The sequence below is a fragment of the Aedes aegypti genome, chromosome 1, assembly GCF_002204515.2.
Source record: "Aedes aegypti strain LVP_AGWG chromosome 1, AaegL5.0 Primary Assembly, whole genome shotgun sequence".
NCBI classification, from domain to species: Eukaryota; Metazoa; Arthropoda; class Insecta; order Diptera; family Culicidae; genus Aedes; species Aedes aegypti.
The window spans coordinates 86,261,070-86,284,318 of record NC_035107.1 but is presented as its reverse complement, the minus strand read 5'-3'; the positions used below and the strand labels follow the sequence as shown (position 1 = coordinate 86,284,318).

General features: G+C 33.8%; 1 protein-coding gene across 1 annotated transcript; it reads right to left on the bottom strand.

The window, feature by feature from the left end:
* Positions 1-1,482: 1,482 nt before the first annotated feature.
* On the bottom strand, positions 1,483-23,247 carry LOC5576586 (nucleic acid dioxygenase ALKBH1). Its single transcript, XM_021841769.1, has 3 exons — positions 22,977-23,247; positions 2,001-2,557; positions 1,483-1,938 (listed from the first exon to the last, which is right to left on the bottom strand). Exons 1-3 carry the CDS (start codon positions 23,088-23,090, stop codon positions 1,566-1,568), a joined length of 1,044 nt encoding a protein of 347 aa, XP_021697461.1. The 5' UTR covers positions 23,091-23,247; the 3' UTR covers positions 1,483-1,565.
* Between the last annotated feature and the right edge of the window lie 2 nt (positions 23,248-23,249).

The following is a 23,249-nucleotide window of genomic DNA, read 5'->3' as shown; positions in this document are numbered from 1 at the left end:
TTGAGTCTTCGAGTCTTTGACTCTTTGAGTTTTCTTGTCTTCTGGTCTTCTTGTCTTCTGGTGTTCTGGTCTTCTTGTCTTCCAATCTTCTTGTTTTTTGGTCTTCTGGTCTTCTTGTCTTTTGGTCTTCTAATCTTCTTGTCTTCTGGTATTTTTGCCTTCTGGTCTTCTTGTCTTCTAGTCTTCAAGTCTAATAGCTTTATTGTCTTCTTGTCTTCTGGTCCTCTGATCTTCTAGTCTTCTGGTCTCATGGTCTTCTGATCTCTGGTCTTCTAGTTTCCTGATCTTCTGGTCTCTGGTCTTCTGGTTTTTGGTCATCTGGTCCTCTGATCATCTGATCTTCTGGTATTTTGATTTTCTGGTCTCCGCTCTTCTATTTTTCTGGTTTTATGGTATTTTGATCTACTGATCTACTGGAATTCTAGTCTACTTAATTTCTTGTCTTCTAGTCTCCTAGTCTTCTAGTGTTCTAGTCTTCTAGTCTTCAATCGTTATAGCTTTTTTTCCTTTCTTGTCTTCTGGTACTCTGGTCTTGTGTTCTTCTAGTCTTATGATCTTCTGGTTTCTGATCTTCTACTCTTCTGGTCTTCCGATCTTCTGGTCTTCCGATCTTCTGGTCTTCCGATCTTCTGGTCTTCTGGTTTCTGGTCTTCAGATCTTCTGGTCTTCTGATCTTTTGATATTCTGATCTGCTGTTCTCTGGTATTCTTGTTTTCTTGTCATCTTGTCTTTTTGTATTCTAGTCTCCTAGTCTTCTAGTCTTCCAGTCTTATAGCTTTCTTGTCTTCTAGTCTTCTGGTCCTCTGATCTTCTGGTCTTCTGGTCTTCTAGTCTTGTGATCTTCTGGTCTTCTGGTCTCTGATCCTCTACTTTTCTGATCTTCAGATCCTCTGGTCTCTGATCTTATGGTCTTCTGATCTGCTGGCCTCTGGTCTTCTGGTCTATGGTGTTCTAGTCTTTGGTCTTCTGATTTCTGGTCATCTGGTCGTCTTCTGGTGGTCTTCTGTTTTTCTGATCTGCTGGTCTTCTTGTTTTCGTGTCTTCTTGTCTTCTTGTCTTCTTGTCTTCTAGTCTCCTAGTCTTCAAGTCTTATAGCTTTCTTGTCTTCTGATCCTCTGGTCTTCTAGTCTTGTGGTCTTCTGGTCTCTGGTTCTGGTATTCCGGTCTTTGATCTTCTACTCTTCTGGTCTTCTGGCCAACTGGTCTTCTGAACATCTGATCTTCTGGTCTTCTGATCTTCTGGTCTCTGGTCTTCTGTTCTTCTGACCTTCTGGTCGTTTGATTTTTTGTTCTTCCGATCTTCTGATTTTCTTGTCGTCTTGTCTTCTACTCTTCTAGTTCTCTAGTCTTCTAGTATTCTAGTCTTCTCTTTTTGTCTTTTTGTCTTTGTGTCGACACTTTTTGTCTTCTTGTCTTCTTGTCTTCTTGTCCTCTTCAAATAAATCATGGATTATTTCGGACGACAAAAGCGTACTCGCTGACTGCATAGTTTAAATATTTTATACCACCGCACAAAAACTCCGGACAGCACCATCTCAGCCGAGCTTCCGGGTCATCTCATCAATTTACAAATGATTTTCCCCCTCATTTAGAACTTGTCTAATATTGATGTTGATTCGACTATTACTAATGTAATCAGCGAAGCCATTGCCGGTGCTTTGCCAGCCCCGGTTGCGATGACTATCGTCCCAAACAGCGGCAGCGTAAGCAGCCGGAACAACCTCTTTCGTCGCCAGCGTTGCCGATTCCTCTTCAGCTTCCGGTTCCGCCCATCGTTCCCGGCTAGATTCGAGGCAAGGAAAAACTTTTGGCACCGCATGATAGCACAGCCGACTGGCCCGGGTCATAACGATAACGTCCCCACTCCGCAGCAACAGGGCATCCGGTTTCTCGTCTCGAGTTGGACCGCCAATCAGGAAAACTGCCGGTTGACCGAAGCTAATGAGAAGAGAGTTAATGTAAGGGAAAGTTGTGAAAACAAGATCGTTTTGTGCTCCTACCTAAACGAGAACAAAGGTGCCTCTAGGTTTTTCTCCGAGTGGTCAGTGTGACCGGCAAGGGTGCTTCCCGTGGGATAATAATTGACGATGGCCGCTTCCGGTTTGAAACCGCGAAATCCTAACGATTCCGCAAAATGCCTACAAAGTTCTTCCAAATCCGCAGGAAACTCGTTCCTTGCTGCTTCTTCGTAAATTTTGTTGGTCCAGTCGTAATGGTAACCCAGCGTGGTCCATCGGAGGGCTTTCCACAACTTGGCACGTTCTTGTGGATCTTCGATCGTTTTTGCTATGGACCACCAATCAAAATGCTCCCGTTGATTACCGACACCGGAATATGTTCCAAATTTGTCCATGATTGTGTCTGGAAGATTGGTACGATTCGGATGTTTCGGATAGTCTTGAAGACATCGTGCCATCCAGTAGCGTTGCGCAGGTTTGGTGAAGGGGTTTGCTATGAGGATAAGACCCGGCCTGTCCAGTACTTCGTAAATCTTCCATTGTTTTGCGGGGATTAAGCCGGGAAGATGGGTATCTTTCATGGCAATACAAGCTATCGGCTGGAAAAAATTAATTACTATCAGAAATTAATACGGAAAGATTTCATCCGTCTCTGGTTTTATCATAAGTATGCTCACGATTTAAACGTGGACATGATAGAATAAAATGGATCATAAATTTCTTCACGCGTTTTCGAATTCAAATACAAAACATGTATTGTGCTGTTCTGTTACAATATGTTAAATTGTTTTTGAATTGTATATTCAAACAAGGGGCATTCCTTAGCCGAGTGGTTAGAGTCCGCGGCTACAAAGCAAAGCCATGTTGAAGGTGTCTGGGTTCGATTCCCAGTCGGTCCAGGATCTTTTCGTAATGGAAATTTCCTTGACTTTCCTGGGCATAGAGTATCATCGCACCTGCCACACGATATAAGAATGCAAAGAAAGCTCTCAGTTAATAACTGTGGAAGTGCTCATAAGAACACTAAGCTGAGAAGCAGACTCTGTTTCAGTGAGGACGTAATGCAAGAAGAAGAAGAAGAAGATTCAAACAAGAATGATATTTCTTCGACATTCCATCTAATTACGCTGTATTGCAGCGTGTAGATATATTGTAATGGTTTGTTCCATTTATTGAATGGTATGTTTTTAATCGGGTAGCTTATTAAATTTCCAAATTTGCCGAAACATAACCCAACTTTTATTCGTCAATTGAGCAGGAAAACGAGGAAACTGTCCAGATTGGAACATGTCACTCTTGTTTATAGGCACTCTAGTGGAAAGCTTCTAAAAGCGTGTTCCGCTTAAATTTCAACATTCTTGGAGGAGTGAATATAGATTACCGGTGGATAAGACAATAGGATAACAATGAAATTCCCCCCTCTAATATTTTCTACTTTTCGAGGGAGAGGGGGATAAATTTATCTAAAATCTAATTATTATATTATTATATTATACACTCTCATTATAACATCTTCATTTTTCATTGGATTGTATTTGCATGCATACACAGTATACTAGACTATACTCTGTAGAACACATGATACGAGAGATCAGTTGAATATACTCTGCCGTCGTGATCAGACGAATTCAGACGAATCAGACGAATCTCGATCCGATAGTTGTTCCCCTCCACACGGTTGGTCTGTGAATCCGATGTACCACAGTGCGCAGTCTTCTTAGTGGCATTTTGACCACTTTGGGGTTGTCCATTAATTACGTTAGGGTTTTTGGGGTAAGGGGGCTTTTGAGATTTCTTACGCGCCATACAATTATTTTAATTTTCATACAAAAAATGTTATCATGGGAAGGTGGTTGAAAAATGGCCAGAGTGTGGTACGTTTAATGCTGCACTTCAGCTATCAGTCAACGATAGAAAAAAATCGTCTCTAGCGATCAACAACATAGAATTGGAATAATCTAAGAGGATCATTACTCTCGCAGCAGCAAGATTTCAACACCTCATTACGCGCGCGTAGAGCCGATATATGAAGCATCAGATGCACTGTTTGTCGTAGGACAAAAGGTTTATCGGATCAGTACAAACTTTGCAAGTCTGGACAAACATTCCAATAGGGCACATCAACATTGGTAAACAATGGCTTTGCAAGACGCTGTTGAGCCCAATTCAACTGGATCACGCTCACCAATACCACTATCAGGAAAAGCTACACTGAGGCAAAAAAAACTTAATAATTTCTTAAGGAATAATTATGATTTGGCGCCACAACGATTATTGTTGAAATTTGTAAGTTTTACTTATGATTTTGGTGAAGAATTTCAGTAATGAATTTCATAAGTCAATCAATGAAATTCGGTAATAAACGCAATGGTATTTACTCAAATCGTTTTATCAATCGATAATGTTATTCGCCTTTTATTCCAGGCGTGCACAAAAATTGACATGTTTTGATAACATGTGATCTGTTTTCGAATAACTTGTAGCCAACATCGAAAGCGGAGTAGTTCTTCTAGCGATTGCTATGATAATTATTTCAAGTAATTGTTGTTAAAGAATTCAAAGCTCTCACTTATGAAACTTATGATCCCATTTTCGAAATGTTTAAGCGTGGAATGAAACCATAATTTGGCTGGTTCATAAGTCTTGATTTATGGAAAACCTAAGTATTTTTGCCTCAGTGTAATACCAATCTTTCTTATAGTGGTGTTAGTTTGCGTGGACGGGCTGAAAAGAGCTCAACAGCAACGCTTCTGAAAAAAGTCTCAAGACTTCTTGGGCCCTTTTCAAATGTTCATGTGTTCAAATGTCAAATGGCTATTTGGCGTTTCAAAAATTTGCCTAATATTTGTCGTTTGGCTATCATTTGCAATATGCAATAAGCGTGAAGCTGGCTTACTTTTCAAATAACTAAAACAAAAGACACAATGATGTTTAATTTTAATGGTATTAAAAAATGTTGGCCAAAAATGTATCAACTTTGTTGACAAAAATAAAGCATGTATATACTATATATGTGCAAGACCGTCAAACTACCCCCATTTGGTAGATGCAGCTCTATCTATGTTTGATAACATTCGTGAGGAAGACAGAATACCGAGAAATGGGGGACTGTTTGCACTGGCTTAAAACCGATGGCGCAGCATTCCTTTGCAGTGAATTTTAGAATTTTATTGGAATAATAAAGTAAATACTGTTGATTTAATGTTGCAATAGTAATCTCGCGATAGAAAAAGTGATTGCCTCTCATGGAAACTTTTGGTTCTTAGGAACTGGGTCGGTGATCAACACATAAACAAACCAACGTCAAACAAATTGTAGTTCGGTCGAACCTGAATCAGATTCAGAACGGGTTTCGCCAGTTCCAACCTACGAACGAATTCGACATTCGACACTGCAATGAGTACTAGAAAGTAGGCCGTTTTATAACAGATTGACGTAAAAAAATAGCCTATAACGATGATAAATTGTAAAAAATATATTTTTAACACTATCAACGCACTGGCGATCCTGCTATGAAAATTATATATCAGGATCTGAAGAAAGAAATCAAGAAACGTTTTGCACATTTAAGGCTGATTTGCTACTGACAAGAAAAGGAATCGCCTATCACGATGCATGGAAAACTTCTTCCCAGAAATGGTCCAGAAAATCACTTTTTTCTGATCGCAGTACGCAGTTGAAAAGAAATGTCATTTCGAAGAGGGCGCGTACAAATTTCAATGACGGCCTACTTCGCCTTAAGCTAAGTATGCTGTTCCGCTCAAGAAAAGTAAAAATTTCTGCCCAAGAAATGGTCAAGAAATTTCCTACAGTGAGCTCCATTTGAATTGACATTTCTTTTCATCTGCGTACTGCGATCAGAGAAAAATGCTTTTCTTGAGCATTTCTTGCAAGAAATTTCCTACGCATCGAGATAGGCGATTACTTTTCTGTTGAAGTGCATACTTCGCTTTAAGAAACAAAAATGCTGAAAATAAAATTTCTCAATTGGACCCTGGCTCTGAGCCTTTTTGGAAATTATCTAAAATTTCGAAAAAAAAAAACCTCAGAAGCCAATACCAGCATTAAAAAAGAAAACAAATTATTACTAACCAATTGCGAAAAAGCTCAAAAACTTGCAATGGGGGATTTTTTTTATTATCGTACAAATTGGGCCGAAGGGTCTCAGATTTTCATGAAACTTTTTCCACAGGCAGGGCTCATGCATATATGAATAAAAAAAAAATGAGAAAAATTCAGGGTCGCCTATTTTTCCGGAAAACTCAGGTGGAAATTTTTTGTTTTCCCTTGACACTACTTACTTTGAAAAATCATAACTCAAGAACGAAGCATCGTAGAAACAAAGTTTTTAATTTAAGCAAATTTTCTCAAAAATCCAAAAAAAAATATGAACTGGAAAAAGTTTTCCCCACTGGGAAAATTCGTAAAGAAAAGCCGGAAAAACTATGCCCGAACTCGTGGAAAATTTTCAAAAAAATATTTTCGAGAAGGTAATTTTATAAGCTTTAATCACTGAAATTTTTGGAATGCACTTTTTTTCGTTTTTGAGTTATGGAAAATTTTGTGAAAAATGACCATATTAGCCTTTTCTTTGAAAACCCATATTTCAATCGAAGCATCAGGAAAACAAGGTTTTTTTATCAAAGCAACTGCAAATTTTCTAAAAGATCTGAAAGAAACGATATGGGATTGGTTTTAATGAAGTATAAGTCGGATTGGATTATATTTTTCATGAAACATTACACCATTAAGCAAAGCTGAAAAAACTGTTTCTTTTCCATTCCAAGGGATTCTTTCTTTTCTGTGGAACAAGTAAGATTCTTTTTATATTTTTCTTTTATTTTATTTGTTCAATTATTCAGTACATAACTTACATTTTATCTTAAAACTATCTATTTTTTCAACCGGGAAGATTGCCTTTGGTTGCTACCACCAGAAGATTTTCGTTTCTTTGTAGTATTAACCCCTCTACCGACAGCTTAATTTTTTACCGCAAAATTCAAATTCAAATCGTTATAACTTTTTTGTTTTTCAATATTTTTGCACCATTTTTTTCACAAGTTCTCAAACAACTCTTCTAGTTTAGGAATCCGTGTCGATATTCATTATTGGTGATCTGGTTTTAAAGTTATTCCGATGTTCCTTGGGGGACCAACATTCTCCATATAAAATGTCTTTGGCGGCCATTTTGTTTTTGATCAATTTATCAAAAAAATAAAATATGGGCTATATAATGCCAGGTAATAAGGAGCATCTCTGAAAAAATCATACAAATCGGTTCAATATTCTTGGAGATATCTGAAAATTACGATATGATGTTTTTTGAAGTTTTTAAGATCTTTATTTGGCCAGCGTGGTTCCAGAAACTTAAATGGTCATTTCTTAAAGACGGCTGCACGAAATTGCTTCATTTTTTCACAACATACTCTCATTAATGTATTGTTTCGAAGAGTGAATATCCGAATACGATTAAAATTCTGTGGCCTGAGAAATTAACGGGGGGTTCTAGTTACGGGTCGGTCCCCCAAGGAATTTTGGAATATCTTCAAAACCAGATGACCAATGATCAATATCGACACCGATCCTAAAACTCGAAGAGTTTTTTGAGAGCTTGTGAAAAAATGGTGCAAAAATATTGAAAAACAAAAAAGTTATAACGATTTGAATTTGAATTTTGCGGGAAAAAATGAAGCTGCCGGTAGAGGGGTTAAGAACAAAGCATGCTGTATTTTCTTGGTTTTCATGTGCATCTGAGAATTCACTCGCAAAAATGCTTCGTTCGTCTTTTGGAATAAATGAATGATATTCTTTTGTTCCAGGAATTGGAACAAGGTTAAAAAAATCTCTCCTGAAGTAATTTTTCAGCATCTGAATAGTCATTTTCAGTTGCATAGATGAGTTCCCAATCTTTTTTAAATTGGTCTTTCACCTTTTGCGACACAGCCCAGTCAAAAAATTGTTTGGCGTTATTAATTTCCGCTGACTTTCTAATACTAGCATCTCTAGCCATGCGCTTAATATTGCCACCGATACCATCACATGGACCTTTTCCATGTGAGGTTGGGAAAAAGTGCCATTCTGCTCTAATTTTAAAATCAGTTTTCATGGTTGCATACATTTTTGAAATTTGATTTATTTTTGTACTGCTCTCCGCAACCATCAGAAAGATAAATGATTTTTTCAAGCTCAGGAAATTTATTTTTCAATCTTGAAATTAGTTTTGTTTGAAAAGCATAAACTGATGTCGTGTTATGCTTTTTTATGTCAGCAATTACAACAAAATTTAAGACTTTGATCGAAGATTTGTCTTTGTAATAAATTACAAATGGATGTATTGTTACTTGAGGTCGTACAAAGTAATGGCTTTGAATGGAATCTTGTATCACGCACGAATAATTTTCCGCGAAATCCATCTGGCACATTATTTCTTTGTTTTCAACTAGTGATTCCTTTTTAGCTCTTATAAATTTATTTTGTTTATCTACTTTGAATTGATGCACAAGAAACTTCTCTGTGAGATTTTTCAAGTTTTCTATAAAATCATTTACATTTTCCTCTTTGTTGATAATTTCACAACGAGGAGAAATAATCCAAAAACAATACTTAACTTCTTCAACGTTGTTTTCATCTAAGCGATTGGCAACAAAATCTAATTTCTTTAATTTACAATCCTCACAGGACCTCAAGTAACAATCATAGGTACTATCTGGACATATCATTTGACTAGTCAAAAAGGTGTTAAGTTTTTTTTTCTGTATTATGAACTTCAAAGCAATTAGTTTTTTTCAATGCATCAACCATGAATTTCATATTCTCATGTATCATGCAAACACAAACATTCATGGCCGATGAATCCTTTGTATAAACACATTGTTTTGGTTTAAGTTTCCAGAACGATGTGAATGAGACAGATTCCTGTTCACTCTTACAGGTTTCCAAATATTGTTTATATAAAGTATCCAAAGGGTCAAGCAAAAGGCGTTTTTGAACATTTTGGCGCACTCCATTGGGTAACTTAATAGATATGGTATCTTTCAAGCCAGGAAATGGCCGACTGATATCATCCCATAGGTAAAAATTTGAAACTATGTCTTGGACATCTGATCCATACGAGGGTCGTCCTACTTTTGAAAGTGGATGAATCCCTAAATTGTATTTTTTTGATTCAGTTATAACGTGTTGAGACACGTCAAAATGAGCTTTAACTTTGGCATATGACCAATTCCTAGGAAGTAATTTTATAAGTTTAATTTGCTTGTCAGGTTCGGCTTTTGTAACAGCTGAGTTCAAATTTAATAAAACGGAATTAAAATCCTCTGTAACATCGACAATATTAGGCGGAAACCGTCTTTATTTTACTCAAAATTTGATTGAACATTTCGTCCATAGAAGCATTGCGATAGTTACTACTAGAAGCATCCAAACGTGAAGATTTTACTTGAAAAGAAATTTCCAAGAATTTAGCTCTTGTATTTTTTGTACATTATTTATAGAACCTGACTCACCCGAGGAAGGAGTTTCCTTTGGCGACGCCAACGAAGATTGTGGTGAAACTTGTTCCTCAAACGCCATTGCTTCTGGAAGATCCGTTACGAGAGCCTTCTGGTCACCGGTAATGGAGCACTTCACGCAAATTTTCATCTTTTCCGTAATCCACCGAACTTCATTCGAATGAAGCTTACTGATGAGGCCTTGGCTGATCGATCGTAGATTTGTCCTTACTTATTTGTGGCCGTTCAGTCCGAAGGGGTTACAGCATAAAGAATTGTATTCGTAATATTGAACTTTGTCCATTTCAACAGCTTCGGGAAAACTTTTTTCACTTTCCAAAAATTAATAACGTGGAATATACAGCTGATAAACAACACTTGCACTTTCTCACTGCTCTTTGTTAGTTTTTGGTAAACTTATGATTCTCAAGCCATTTCAACGCTTTAAACTTGAATTGGTAAATACCTATTTGTCATATTGTCTACCCATTTATTTAACTGTCAACCTAACTGTTACCTAACAGGAAAAAATTGCCTACATTCTGATTGAAGGAAACTTTGTTTCTATGTAGTTTCGTTCTTAAGAAATTTTGTTTATGAACTTATAAGTTTGTAAATATATGGTTAAAACAGCTCATCCTAGCAATATTTGATCATGTTTTAGGAACGAAAAATGAGCGTATTGAAAAATATTGTAGGATTGGATCTTATTGATCGCTCTTTTCATATATACTTTGTTTGAAAGCTGGAATAGCTAATCGGGTTTTCATTATTTGTTTTCATAAACAGTGAAAAATGTCCTGGGAAACTGATTCCATTTCAAAAATTTCATATTTTTGAGATAATTTTAATTCGGTTCGACAAGTCATGATGAGTCTTGAGTCATGATTTTTAAATGAAAAGGCATGTATGGCAAATCTTTGCATTTTTTACAAAATTGATCATAGATCAGGAACTAAAGAAAAGTACATCCTAAAAGTTACCAGAATTGAAGTTTATAAAGTTTCTTTCTTAAAAATATTTTATTAAAAAATTTCCGCGAGTTCGGGCATAGATTTTCCAGCTTTTCTTTATGAATTTCCCCAACGGTGGAAAATTTTGTGGAAAACTTTTTCCAGTTCATTTTTTTTTATTTCTGAGAAAATTTGCTTAAATTTTCATATAAAAACTTTGTTTCTACAATGTTTCGTTCTTGAGTTATGATTTTTCAAAGAAAAGTCTTATATGGCACATCTGGACATTTTTCACAAAATTGGCCATAACTCAAAAACGAAAAAAAGTGCATTCCAAAAATTTCAGTGATTAAAGCTTATAAAATTACCTTCTCGAAAATATTTTTTTGAAAATTTTCCACGAGTTCGGGCATAGTTTTTCCGGCTTTTCTTTACGAATTTTTCCAGTGGGGGAAAATTTTGTGGAAAACTTTTTCCAGTTCATATTTTTTTTTTGGATTTTTGAGAAAATTTGCTTAAATTTTCATATAAAAACTTTGTTTCTACGATGCTTCGTTCTTGAGTTATGATTTTTCAAAGTAAGTAGTGTCAAGGGAAAACAAAAAATTTCCACCTGAGTTTTCCGGAAAAATAGGCGACCCTGAATTTTTCTCAATTTTTTTTTATTCATATATCCATGAGCCCTGCCTGTGGAAAAAGTTTCATGAAAATCTGAGACCCTTCGGCCCAAACCCGTACGGTAATAAAAAAAATCCCCAGAATATAAAAGTATTTTATTTATTGTCTCTCGTGCTCACAAGTGTGAGATCGATCTTCAATGATCGAGAAGTTGACACAGAGGCGGCGGGTGAAAATATCGCCCCCACCAACAAAAAATCCTTGTTTGCGGATGACACAAGCCTCTCCGCCAAAGGACCGAAGTCTGCGTGTCATCTGTAGTGGATTGCAAAAAAGTTTGGATATTTTTTCTTCACACAAAAATGCAAAAATGGAAGATTTCTCCTAATGGTTCCAAAACTCAATGAATAATATTCCCACATAAACCAAAAGCTCTTTATTTGAAACATGTTGTCACGAAACATGTAAAAATGTTGTGTCACGATGAGACGGGTTCCAATAAATTGGTCAGACGAAGTTAAGTATCTAGGGCTCATGCTAGATAAGAATTTAACTTTCAAAAATCACATTAAGGGCTTTTTTTTCAGGCTAGCCATGTTGTATGCTATACCAATATGGACTAGCTGTTGTAATACCAGGAAGAAAGCTCTGCAGAGAATTCAAAATAAAATTTTAAAAATGATTCTGAGGCTTCCTCCCTGGTATAGTACCCAATGAGTTAAATAGAATATGTTGAAATATTAGAACAAATGTCAAATGAAATTATTACTAATTTCAGGCGAAAATCGTTACAATCTTCTATTGCCACGATTAATGCGTTATATATTTAGGTTAAGTAAATTGAAAACGTGTTTTTTCTCTTATAAGCAGGTGAAATCAACTCTCCTGTAAAAAATCTGAACTGCTACGGCAAATGAAATGTAATATGTTGTTAACAAATGTTAAGTAAATCTTAAATTTGTTTTACCAAATAGTGTTGTCTAACACAGAACACCTAGATATAAGAAATGAATGTAATGTTTGGAATGATACTAATAGAGAAATTTTTAAAAAAATATGTTTAACACACTTCTTCTTCTTGGCATTAACGTCCTCACTGGGACAGAGCCTGCTTCTCAGCTTAGTGTTCTCATGAGCACTTCCACAGTTGTTAACTGAGGGCTTTTTTTGCCAAAGTTGCCATTTTCGCATTAATATATCGTGTGGCAGGTACGATTATACTCTATGCCCAGGGAAGTCAAGGAAATTTCCATTACGAAAAGTAAGAGGTTGTTTCCGAGATACAACCGCCAAGTTGACGTTGGATAACGTTAGCTTCATCTATTTCCTGGCATGAGACCGGCAAAAACTTATGAAAGATTTCTACTGATAAAAATCCAATCAATTTTCATATTATTTGTTGCATGTCAATTCTGACCTATTGTGGACATTGTGTGTTAGCACAGAAAATCTGTGGTGTAAGTTTGGTTCGGTTAACACTTCAACACCGATAGACTCGGTCGATGGAAGAATAAGCATGAGCGGTAACTCTTGCTTCCCAAACAAATATTCCGGTCGAACGCATGATCCACTAAGATTGGTTGCTTTAGTAGTTTACGAATCCAGTTTGAGGTTTAGGTACTTCTCCATGAAGTCCGCGAGCTCCATGTTATCCTCTTTGCTCAAATCGATGTTAAAGTTCCTTTTGATACTCGAAGAAGTTCCGCACCATGAAGAACTTTTTCTGCTTCGTAGTGGTATCCGGGGAAATGTAGAGACAAATCTGCGATTCCAGAGCTCGGCCGTCGTGGTCCTGCAGGAAGCGAATGGCCTATCTGATCGATTTGTTTAAGATTACCAACCTGTGCGCGATCCACGCCAAGCGTGTCAGCATCATACCAAAGGACATACAACTGACTCGTCGTATCCGTGGAGAACGCGCTTAAATTGAATTGCAGCACAATTTCAAACAAAACGGGTCATTCGATGTAAAAGAGTTACAACCAGAGACACTTCATCTATAACTATTAATTGATTAATTAATTTATTAATTTATCAATTATAATTTTGGTTGATTAGTTTTCTAGTTAGCTGTTGCTGATTAGTTTTAGCTCTATGTTTGACAAATTGATACTCTGATCGCTCTAGCATGCATTTGCATGTAGGTAGCGACGACGACAACGGAATTATTCAAAGTAAGTAAAGTTTGAAAGGATGCTTAAAATATATCCCCGAGCCCGATTTCATCTTCTAGACTGGTACCAATTAGCTCATACGGTTGAAATAATTAAATTTCTGTTAGATATCAGGTTTTTCCTTAAAAAATTGCCTACATCTAGGCGTTTTTATCACAATTATTCTTGAAATTAACTATTCATTATTTCTTTACATATGGCATTATTAAACATTTTGCAAGCATATTCGAACTCAGGGAGCTTATATTCATTATGTAGAGTCGTTTCAAAACATAATAATCGCATTGACAAGTCATCAATTTCACCCCGAAATGGGATTCCCCGATTTTCTATTTAAGGGATGATTTTTAGCACTAAAACCACATTTGTTTTAAAATTTTGGCACATGAGCCAAAGAGACTGACCGTCGTACTTGTATTCAGTTGTTTGGCATTTTCAACATGATTGAAAACAGACAAGAAAAACCATGAAAAATGACCAATTTCACCCGAAATTACGGCACATGTAAACTTCAAAACCTTATAACAGCAAGAAAATTGTGTTTTTCTTTGAAAAATAAAACATGTCTCGATATTTACCAATTTTTCAATAGTTTAGTCATGAAAATCAATAGTTTTCATTATCTGAGTAGATTCTTAGAAAGATTTGCAATCGATTGGTGCAAGAATCTTGAAAATTTATGCGGGCGTTAGTAAGTCATTAACAGTCAAAATCTAACCACTTTTCGTGACGCGAGCGATTTTTCGTTTTTCGAAATTGTACCCCAGTATGTTGCCGTAAGATGTTATCCAACGTCAAAAGATCCTGGACCGACCGGGAATCGAACCCAGACACCTTCAGCATGGCTTTGCTTTGTAGCCGCGGACTCTAACCACTCGGCTAAGGACGGCCCCAACACACTACACTGTAAGCTCAAAGTACCCTTTAAAGGGTAAAAAAGTACCCACTTTGAGAGAAACTAGCTTAACTCATAAAAAGAGTAAAGGGCCTTTCACGGTGGTTCGCGAATACCCTTTAATGGGTGAAAATTTACCCATTTTTAAATAGCACACACTTCTGTCAAAAAACGGGTAAATTCAAAAATGAAAAACGGGTAAATAAACACCCATTATGTTTTGGCCATTGCAGTTTAAAAATGGGTATTTAAAAACTCATTTATGGGTGAAAAAATAGTTAAAGCAAACATTCCATAAATGCAGCTGTGTTGTGTGAAGTTGCGAAGATTAAGTATAATTATAAATCTTTAAGTTCGTCTTTCTTTTATTTTGTAAATACAGCCTTCAAAGAAGAGGTAAGTTTTTGACTTATATAGTAATGTAAAATGTATATTGATCTCAAACTACACAGACATTTCAGATTTCCCTGTTATTCCTGCCTCGGTTCCAGCCGGCTGCAGCAACATTCCAACAATTGACAGATTAATTCAGCTCATGTGTGAACAATGTTGAATGTTCTTATTAATTATACATATAAAATAATGATTATTGTTTGTAATAAAGAAGTATTTATATTGCAATTTCATTTCAAAATCCATTATTAAAGTTGAGGTTATGTTAATTTGCATTCCCCTTCTAAAAATGGGTAAATTTTTACCCTTTTTATGCCGCAAGCGAAATTTACAAAAAGGGTAAAAATTTACCCATCATGTGACAGAAACCGCTTTTACCCGTTAAAGAGTAAACCGTGTTTACTCTTTAAATGTGGAGAGGCACTTCTAGCGGAAATGGGTAAATTTTTACCCATTAAAGGGTATTCTCAAACGACCGTGTTACTCATTAAAGAGCAAACGGCTTGTACGTCAGATTGACGAGTAAATTTTACCCACTATGGCAAATCAATTAATTAAGAAACAGAGTAAAATTTACTCTCTTTCATATATGAAAATTCAAATTATTTTAATATTTATTTTCGTAGAATAATGAACATTAGACTCTCATTATTTTAAACACATTTTATTCAATAATATATTAACATTGGTGAGGTGCGGAAAAACGTTGATTTGTTGGTCTGGAAAACAAGGCTGATGCGACTGGAGGGACATGGAAAAATAAATTACCCGTTATTTTGACGTTTCCATGTATCAGCAAATAATGGGCATTTTTCCCACAGTAATGAGTAAAGTTTTTTTTTTTTAAAGACACTACACGTTAACACACCGAGGACGAAGCCTCAAAATCAGTTGGAACGCTAAATTCAACCCACTATATCTCAGCTGTCCTAAGTCCGATTTGTAAAATTTTGGCACCTACAGAAATGTATGGGCTTCTAGATTCATGTCAGATTTTTGAAATATTTTTGGAAACTACTGTTTGATTTGTAGTACTTAAAACACCGGAGCAAGTCCTAAAAAAATTTCTAACCGGCAGTAATTTGTAAATAATTTGGAATTTATCGCGATAACCTATTGATTTTTTTAATGTTTGATGATCGTATTAATGTAACCAAACAATTGGCTTTGAATTTTTGATTGTTAGCCGTTCAAAGAACTACAATATATTCACAAAACTACGTAGAATACAGAAAAAATACATTTTCAACTATAACTTGAAATTTATTGCGATGACCCAAACATTTTATGATCTTAAAATATACTCATATTTAAGGCCATCAAATTTGCAGAACACTGATAATAAATTTCTGTTGGAAAAACTACAATATTTTCACAAAATATTGAAAAATACAGGAAAATACAGGTTTTCTACAGTAATTTCTTATTTATCGCAAAGACTCATCAATTTTATAATTTTAAACTCTTTGTATGTTCATGAGAAACAAATTTCCTGAACATCGTTGATCGCTGTTTGTTTAAATAACTACAATATATTCACAAAACTGCGTAGAATACAGAAAAAATACATTTTCAATTATAACTTGAAATTTATCGCGATGACCCAAACATTTTATGATCTTAAAATAGACTCATATTTAAGGCCATCAGATTTTCAGAACACTGTGATAATGAATTTCTGTTGGAAAAACTACAATATTTTCACAAAATAGTGAAAAATTCAGGAAAATACAGATTTTCTACAGTAATTTTATATTTATCGCAATGACTCATCAGTTTTATAATTTTAAACTCTTTGTATGTTCATGAGAAACAAATTTCCTGAACATCGTGAATCGCTGTTTGTTTAAAGAACTACAATATATTCACAAAACTGCGTAGAATACAGAAAAAATACATTTTCAATTATAACTTGAAATTTATCGCGATGACCCAAACATTTTATGATCTTAAAATAGACTCATATTTAAGGCCATCAGATTTTCAGAACACTGTGATAATGAATTTCTGTTGGAAAAACTACAATATTTTCACAAAATAGTGAAAAATTCAGGAAAATACAGATTTTCTACAGTAATTTCATATTTATCGCAATGACTCATCAGTTTTATAATTTTAAACTCTTCTTTATATGTTCATGAGAAAAAAAATTTCCTGAACATCCTTGATCGCTGTTAGTTCAAAGAACTACAATACTTTCACAAAATCTTGTATAATACAGAAAATTCTGAAATTTCTTCTGCAATTTATTGATTGTCTCTAGACCTTATCAATTTAAAGTTATTGTTAGATATTAAAATTAACATATTTTGAAACATTTTTTATGTTTTTCAAAGAACTACAACATTTTCACAAAACTGTGAATAATACAGAAGAAATACGATCCTAAAAACAGTTTGATTTTTTTTTGCAATGATCCATGGGTTTTGTGATTTTAAAATATTCTCATATTTAGGGTTGTCAAGTTTGCACAACATAATCGATGAAATTTTATTGAAAGAACTACAATATTTTCACAAACTACCGTATAATACAAAAATATTCTGTTGTTACCAAAGTTTGAACCATTTTACCATCTGTATAATTTTCTAAATTGTTGTAAATTTTCAAGAAAAATAAGTGTGCTCGAAAATCATGTATAATACAGTAACGATTAAAATTTATCCTGTAATTTTAAAATTGCCGCATTGGCTTATAATCTCCACAGTTTAAAGTTTTTCAGATTCACATATAAATTGACAGAACGTATCAAAACACAACAAACGTTGAATGACAAAACGTCGAAAGGAATAACACATCGAAAAGAAAAAATATAGATATATTTATTCTTTCGGAAGAGAATAATTCTTCTAAGATCATTTCGTTCTTTTCCAATTCCCACATTTCAACGTTTTGTCAGCCAACTGCAAATCACTGATTGCCTCCAGACCATATCATTTTGAGGGTTTGGAGCATACTCATTAGGGCGGTTCAAAATTTAAAAATGTTTGAAAATCCAATTTCCCATATGCTCCTTACCATCCTTACCATTAAAATAGTGTTCTGTGAAATTTTCAGCTTTCTAGGTGGTGATTTGAAGGTGGCCCAAAGACAATATAGGTTTGTATGGAAATTACTATGGAGAAATTTTGAGATATGTTTCAAACACGGTAGTTCTGTAATATTAATTCAAACTCATTATTCCATATTGAAAACTCGTTCTTCAAACCATAATGAAGAAATTTGCTGAAGAGAGAAATTCAATCCGAAGGATAGCAGAAGAGGTATCCACGAGTTTGTTTGCTATTATTTAGCTTAATATGGGATTATAGCCCTGCAAACATGTACAAAAATCTCAAACAAAATTAGCTCAAAAGGGATTTGTTTCTTCAGCAACATCCTTCATTAAGGTTTGAAGAATGAGTTTTCAATATGGGATGATAAGTTTTTACTTACATTACATTACTAGAGTGTTTGGAACATTTCTCTAAATTTCTCCATAGTAATTTCCATATAAACCTATATTGTCTTTGGGCCACCTTTAAATCACCACCTAGAAAGCTGAAAATTTCACATAACACTATTTTAATGGTAAGGATGGTAAGGAGCATATGGGAGATTGGATTTTCGAACATTTTTAAAATTTGAATTGCCCTAATACTCATATATAAAAGTAAATATATCTACATAACATTTTTGGAGATTTTTAAAGAACTAAAACATCTACACAAAACTGTGGAAAATACCAGAAAAGTTAGATCGTAATAACAGCCTGCAATTGACCACAATGTTCCATGGATTTTATAATTTGAAAATGTTAAATAAAATGTTATCATTTAGAGTTGGCAAGCTTGTGTAAATTAACCGATGAAGTTTCGTTAAAAAACTTCAATATTTTCATAAAATACCATGTAATACAAGAATATACTATTTCTGCTCTTGTTTCATATTTATCAAGATGACTAATTGATTTTATTTTTCAAAACCGTTATTAAGTTTTGAAAAAAAAAAGAACTTTCTCAACAGTTATAATGGCTATTTGCTCTAAGAACTACAATATTTTCACAAAATCACGAATTTTACAGAACAGTCTCTGACTATGGTTGCGTTTTCATAGTAGTTGTGTTTACGATTTGAAATTTTCTCAACGTAATATATATAAAAAATTGAGCAGTTATAAATTCTGTTTCAAAACACGACAAGCAGTTTACAAAATTGGTAATATAACAATTTCTATGTATTGATAATATTTGCACAAATCATATCTAATTATTATTATTTATTATAATAGAAATATATCAGATTTCCGTTGCAGTATAATAATTGTGACAAAGAGTTATCATTTTCATGATTTTATTATATATTTTCATATCATAAACCATAAATCAACAATCTTACTTCATATTTACCGCAACGACCCATAGATTTTGTGGTTTTAAACTATTCTCATATTTGAGACTTACAACTACAAGTTGTTGCTAATCCATTATTGTTGCAATGACATCATTTTTCAATTTACTAATAATAACGCAATTATTGATATTTACTTACATGGATGACGGTGTTAAAAAAAGTGGATCGCTTCAACCCTAGTTTGTCCTTATTTGTAGATTCATGTGCGGTTATAGAAATGTGCTTGGAATCTATGGTTTGATTTGTAGTACTACAAACACTGAAGCTAATCTAAAAAAATTAAGCGTTTGTTTGTACATAACTTGAAACTTATCGAACAATGAAGTTCGAATTTATATTACCAAACATTTTTCATTGTAATTTGTACATTTAACGAATCACAACATGTATTATAAACTGCGTAGCATATGGCAGAAAAAAAATAGTTTGAGCTATAGTTAAAAATAATCGCTATTACCCATGAATTTTACAATTTATAAATTTTGTCGTGTCTAGTGTAGTTTGATATTCATTGCGATGACGCATTATGACAAAATTTTAAAAATCACAAAAGTTTAAAACTATAAAACTGATGAGTCATTGCGATAAATATGAAATTACTGTAGAAAATCTGTATTTTCCTGAATTTTTCACTATTTTGTGAAAATATTGTAGTTTTTCCAACTGAAATTCATTATCAGTGTTCTGAAAATTTGAAGGCCTTAAATATGAGTCTATTTTAAGATCATAAAATGTTTGGGTCATCGCGATAAATTTCAAGTTATAATTGAAAATGTATTTTTTCTGTATTCTACGCAGTTTTGTGAATATATTGTAGTTCTTTGAACAAACAGCGATCAACGATGTTCAGGAAATTTGTTTCTCATGAACATACGAAGAATTTAAAATTATAAAACTGATGAGTCATTGCGATAAATATAAAATTACTGTAGAAAATCTGTATTTTCCTGAATTTTTCACTATTTTGTGAAAATATTGTAGTTTTTCCAACAGAAATTCATTATCAGTGTTCTGAAAATTTGATGGCCTTAAATATGAGTCTATTTTAAGATCATAAAATGTTTGAGTCATCGCGATAAATTTCAAGTTATAATTGAAAATGTATTTATTCTGTATTCTACGCAGTTTTGTGAATATATTGTAGTTCTTTAAACAAACAGCGATCAACGATGTTCAGGAAATTTGTTTCTCATGAACATACAAAGAGTTTAAAATTATAAAACTGATGAGTCAATGCGATAAATATAAAATTACTGTAGAAAACCTGTATTTTCCTGTATTTTTCAATATTTTGTGAAAATATTGTAGTTTTTCCAACTGAAATTTATTATCAGTGTTCTGCAAATTTGATGGCCTTAAATATGAGTATATTTTAAGATCATAAAATGTTTGGGTCATCGCGATACACTTCAAGTTATAGTTGAAAATGTTTTTTTTTCTGTATTCTACGCAGTTTTGTGAATATATTGTAGTTCTTTAAACAAACAGCGATCAACGATGTTCAGGAAATTTGTTTCTCATGAACAAACGAAAAATTTAAAATTACAAATCTGATGAGTCATTGCGATAAATATAAAATTACTGTAGAAAACCTGTATTTTCCTGAATTTTTCACTATTTTGTGAAAATATTGTAGTTTTTCCAACAGAAATTCATTATCAGTGTTCTGAAAATTTGATGGCCTTAAATATGAGTCTATTTTAAGATCATAAAATGTTTGAGTCATCGCGATAAATTTCAAGTTATAATTGAAAATGTATGTTTTCTGTATTCTACGCAGTTTTGTGAATATATTGTAGTTCTTTAAACAAACAGCGATCAACGATGTTCAGAAAATTGTTTCTCATGAACATACAAAGAGTTTAAAATTATAAAACTGATGAATCATTTCGATAAATAAGAAATTACTGTTGAAAACCTGTATTTTCCTGTATTTTTCAATATTTTGTGAAAATATTGTAGTTTTTCCAACAGAAATTTATTATCAGTGTTCTGCAAATTTGATGGCCTTAAATATGAGTATATTTTAAGATCATAAAATGTTTGGGTCATCGCGATACACTTCAAGTTATAATTGAAAATGTTTTTTTTTTCTGTATTCTACGCAGTTTTGTGAATATATTGTAGTTCTTTAAACAAACAGTGATCAACGATGTTCAGGAAATTTGTTTCTCATGAACAAACGAAGAATTTAAAATTATAAATCTGATGAGTCATTGCGATAAATATAAAATTACTGTAGAAAACCTGTATTTTCCTGAATTTTTCACTATTTTGTGAAAATATTGTAGTTTTTCCAACAGAAATTCATTATCAGTGTTCTGAAAATTTGATGGCCTTGAATATGAGTCTATTTTAAGATCATGAAATGTTTGGGTCATCGCGATAAATTTCAAGTTATAATTGAAAATGTATGTTTTCTGTATTCTACGCAGTTTTGTGAATATATTGTAGTTCTTTAAACAAACAACGATCAACGATGTTCAGTAAATTTGTATCTCATGAACAAACAAAGAGTTTAAAATTATAAAACTGATGAGTCATTGCGATAAATAAGAAATTACTGTAGAAAACCTGTATTTTCCTGTATTTTTCAATATTTTGTGAAAATATTGTAGTTTTTCCAACAGAAATTTATTATCAGTGTTCTGCAAATTTGATGGCCCAAAATATGAGTATATTTTAAGATCATAAAATGTTTGGGTCATCGCGATAAACTTCAAGTTATAATTGAAAATGTATGTTTTCTGTATTCTACGCAGTTTTGTGAATATATTGTAGTTCTTTGAACAAACAGCGATCAACGATGTTCAGGAAATTTGTTTCTCATGAACAAACGAAGAATTGAAAATTATAAATCTGATGGGTCATTGCGAAAAATAAAAAATTACTGTAGAAAACCTGTATTTTCCTGAATTTTTCACTATTTTGTGAAAATATTGTAGTTTTTGCAACAGAAATTCATTATCAGTGTTCTGAAAATTTGATGGCCTTAAATATGAGTCTATTTTAAGATCATAAAATGTTTGGGTCATCGCGAAAAATTTCAAGTTATAATTGAAAATGTATGTTTTCTGTATTCTACGCAGTTTTGTGAATATATTGTAGTTCTTTAAACAAACAGCGATCAACGATGTTCAGGAAATTTGTTTCTCATGAACATACAAAGAGTTTAAAATTATAAAACTGATGAGTCATTTCGATAAATGAGAAATTACTGTAGAAAACCTGTATTTTACTGTATTTTTCAATGTTTTGTGAAAATATTGTAGTTTTTCCAACAGAAATTTTTTATCAGTGTTCTGCAAATTTGATGGCCTTAAATATGAGTATATTTTAAGATCATAAAATGTTTGGGTCATCGCGATAAATTCCAAGTTATAGTTGAAAATGCATTTTTTCTGTATTCTACGTAGTTTTGTGAATATATTGTAGTTCTTTGAACAGCTAACAATCAAAAATTCAATGCCAATTGTTTGGTTACATTAATACGATCATCAAGCAATAAAAAAATCTATAGGTTATCGCGATAAATTCTAAGTTATCTACAAATTACTGGCGGTTAGAAATTTTTTTTAGGACTTGCTCCGGTGTTTTAAGTACTACAAATCAAACAGTAGTTTCCAAAAATATTTCAAAAACCTGACATGAATCTAGAAGCCCATACATTTCTGTAGGTGCCAAAATTTTGTAAATCGGACTTAGGACAGCCGAGATATAGTGGGTTGAATTTAGCGTTCCAACTGATTTTGAGGCTTAGTCGTCCGTGTAAGTGACGAATATCTTAGGCGGACAAGTGTTAATGCTTCCAGTGGGCTATTAAGCCCTTTGAAGGAAGCACCACACTAGACAACGGACTAGCATGCAACGCCCAGTGGTACAGTCGGAAAACATTCCTCACGAAAAGTTATTCGGCCTGCGGCGGGAATCGAACCCACACTTTTTTTAGCACGATGCGGCTAAATGCCTTGGTAACACTAACCGCACGGCTACGAAGCCCACTAGTAGTTTTCAGTAATGAGGAGTTTACAGTGATGTGCAACGTAAATTATGCATGACCCTATCATACGTTAGCGTTTGCCAGGCGTTTGTTATTCTATTACCTTCAGTCGATGATCTAGTCCGTCTGCGCCGTGGCTCTTGCACAAATCTATTACGTTCTCAAAACTAGGCGGCGGATTCCGCGCTTTGTAATATTTGAACGCTTCTTGAAACATATTTTCTTCAAACTAGTTATGATACATAACATCAATCACTTCACCGTTAAGCTTATGATTTATGTAAATTGTTGAATAATATGAAACAAACTAATATTCAAAACAACACATTTCACAACACCAGTTTTTGTTATTGTCTAGTACTTCACTCACCGTCCC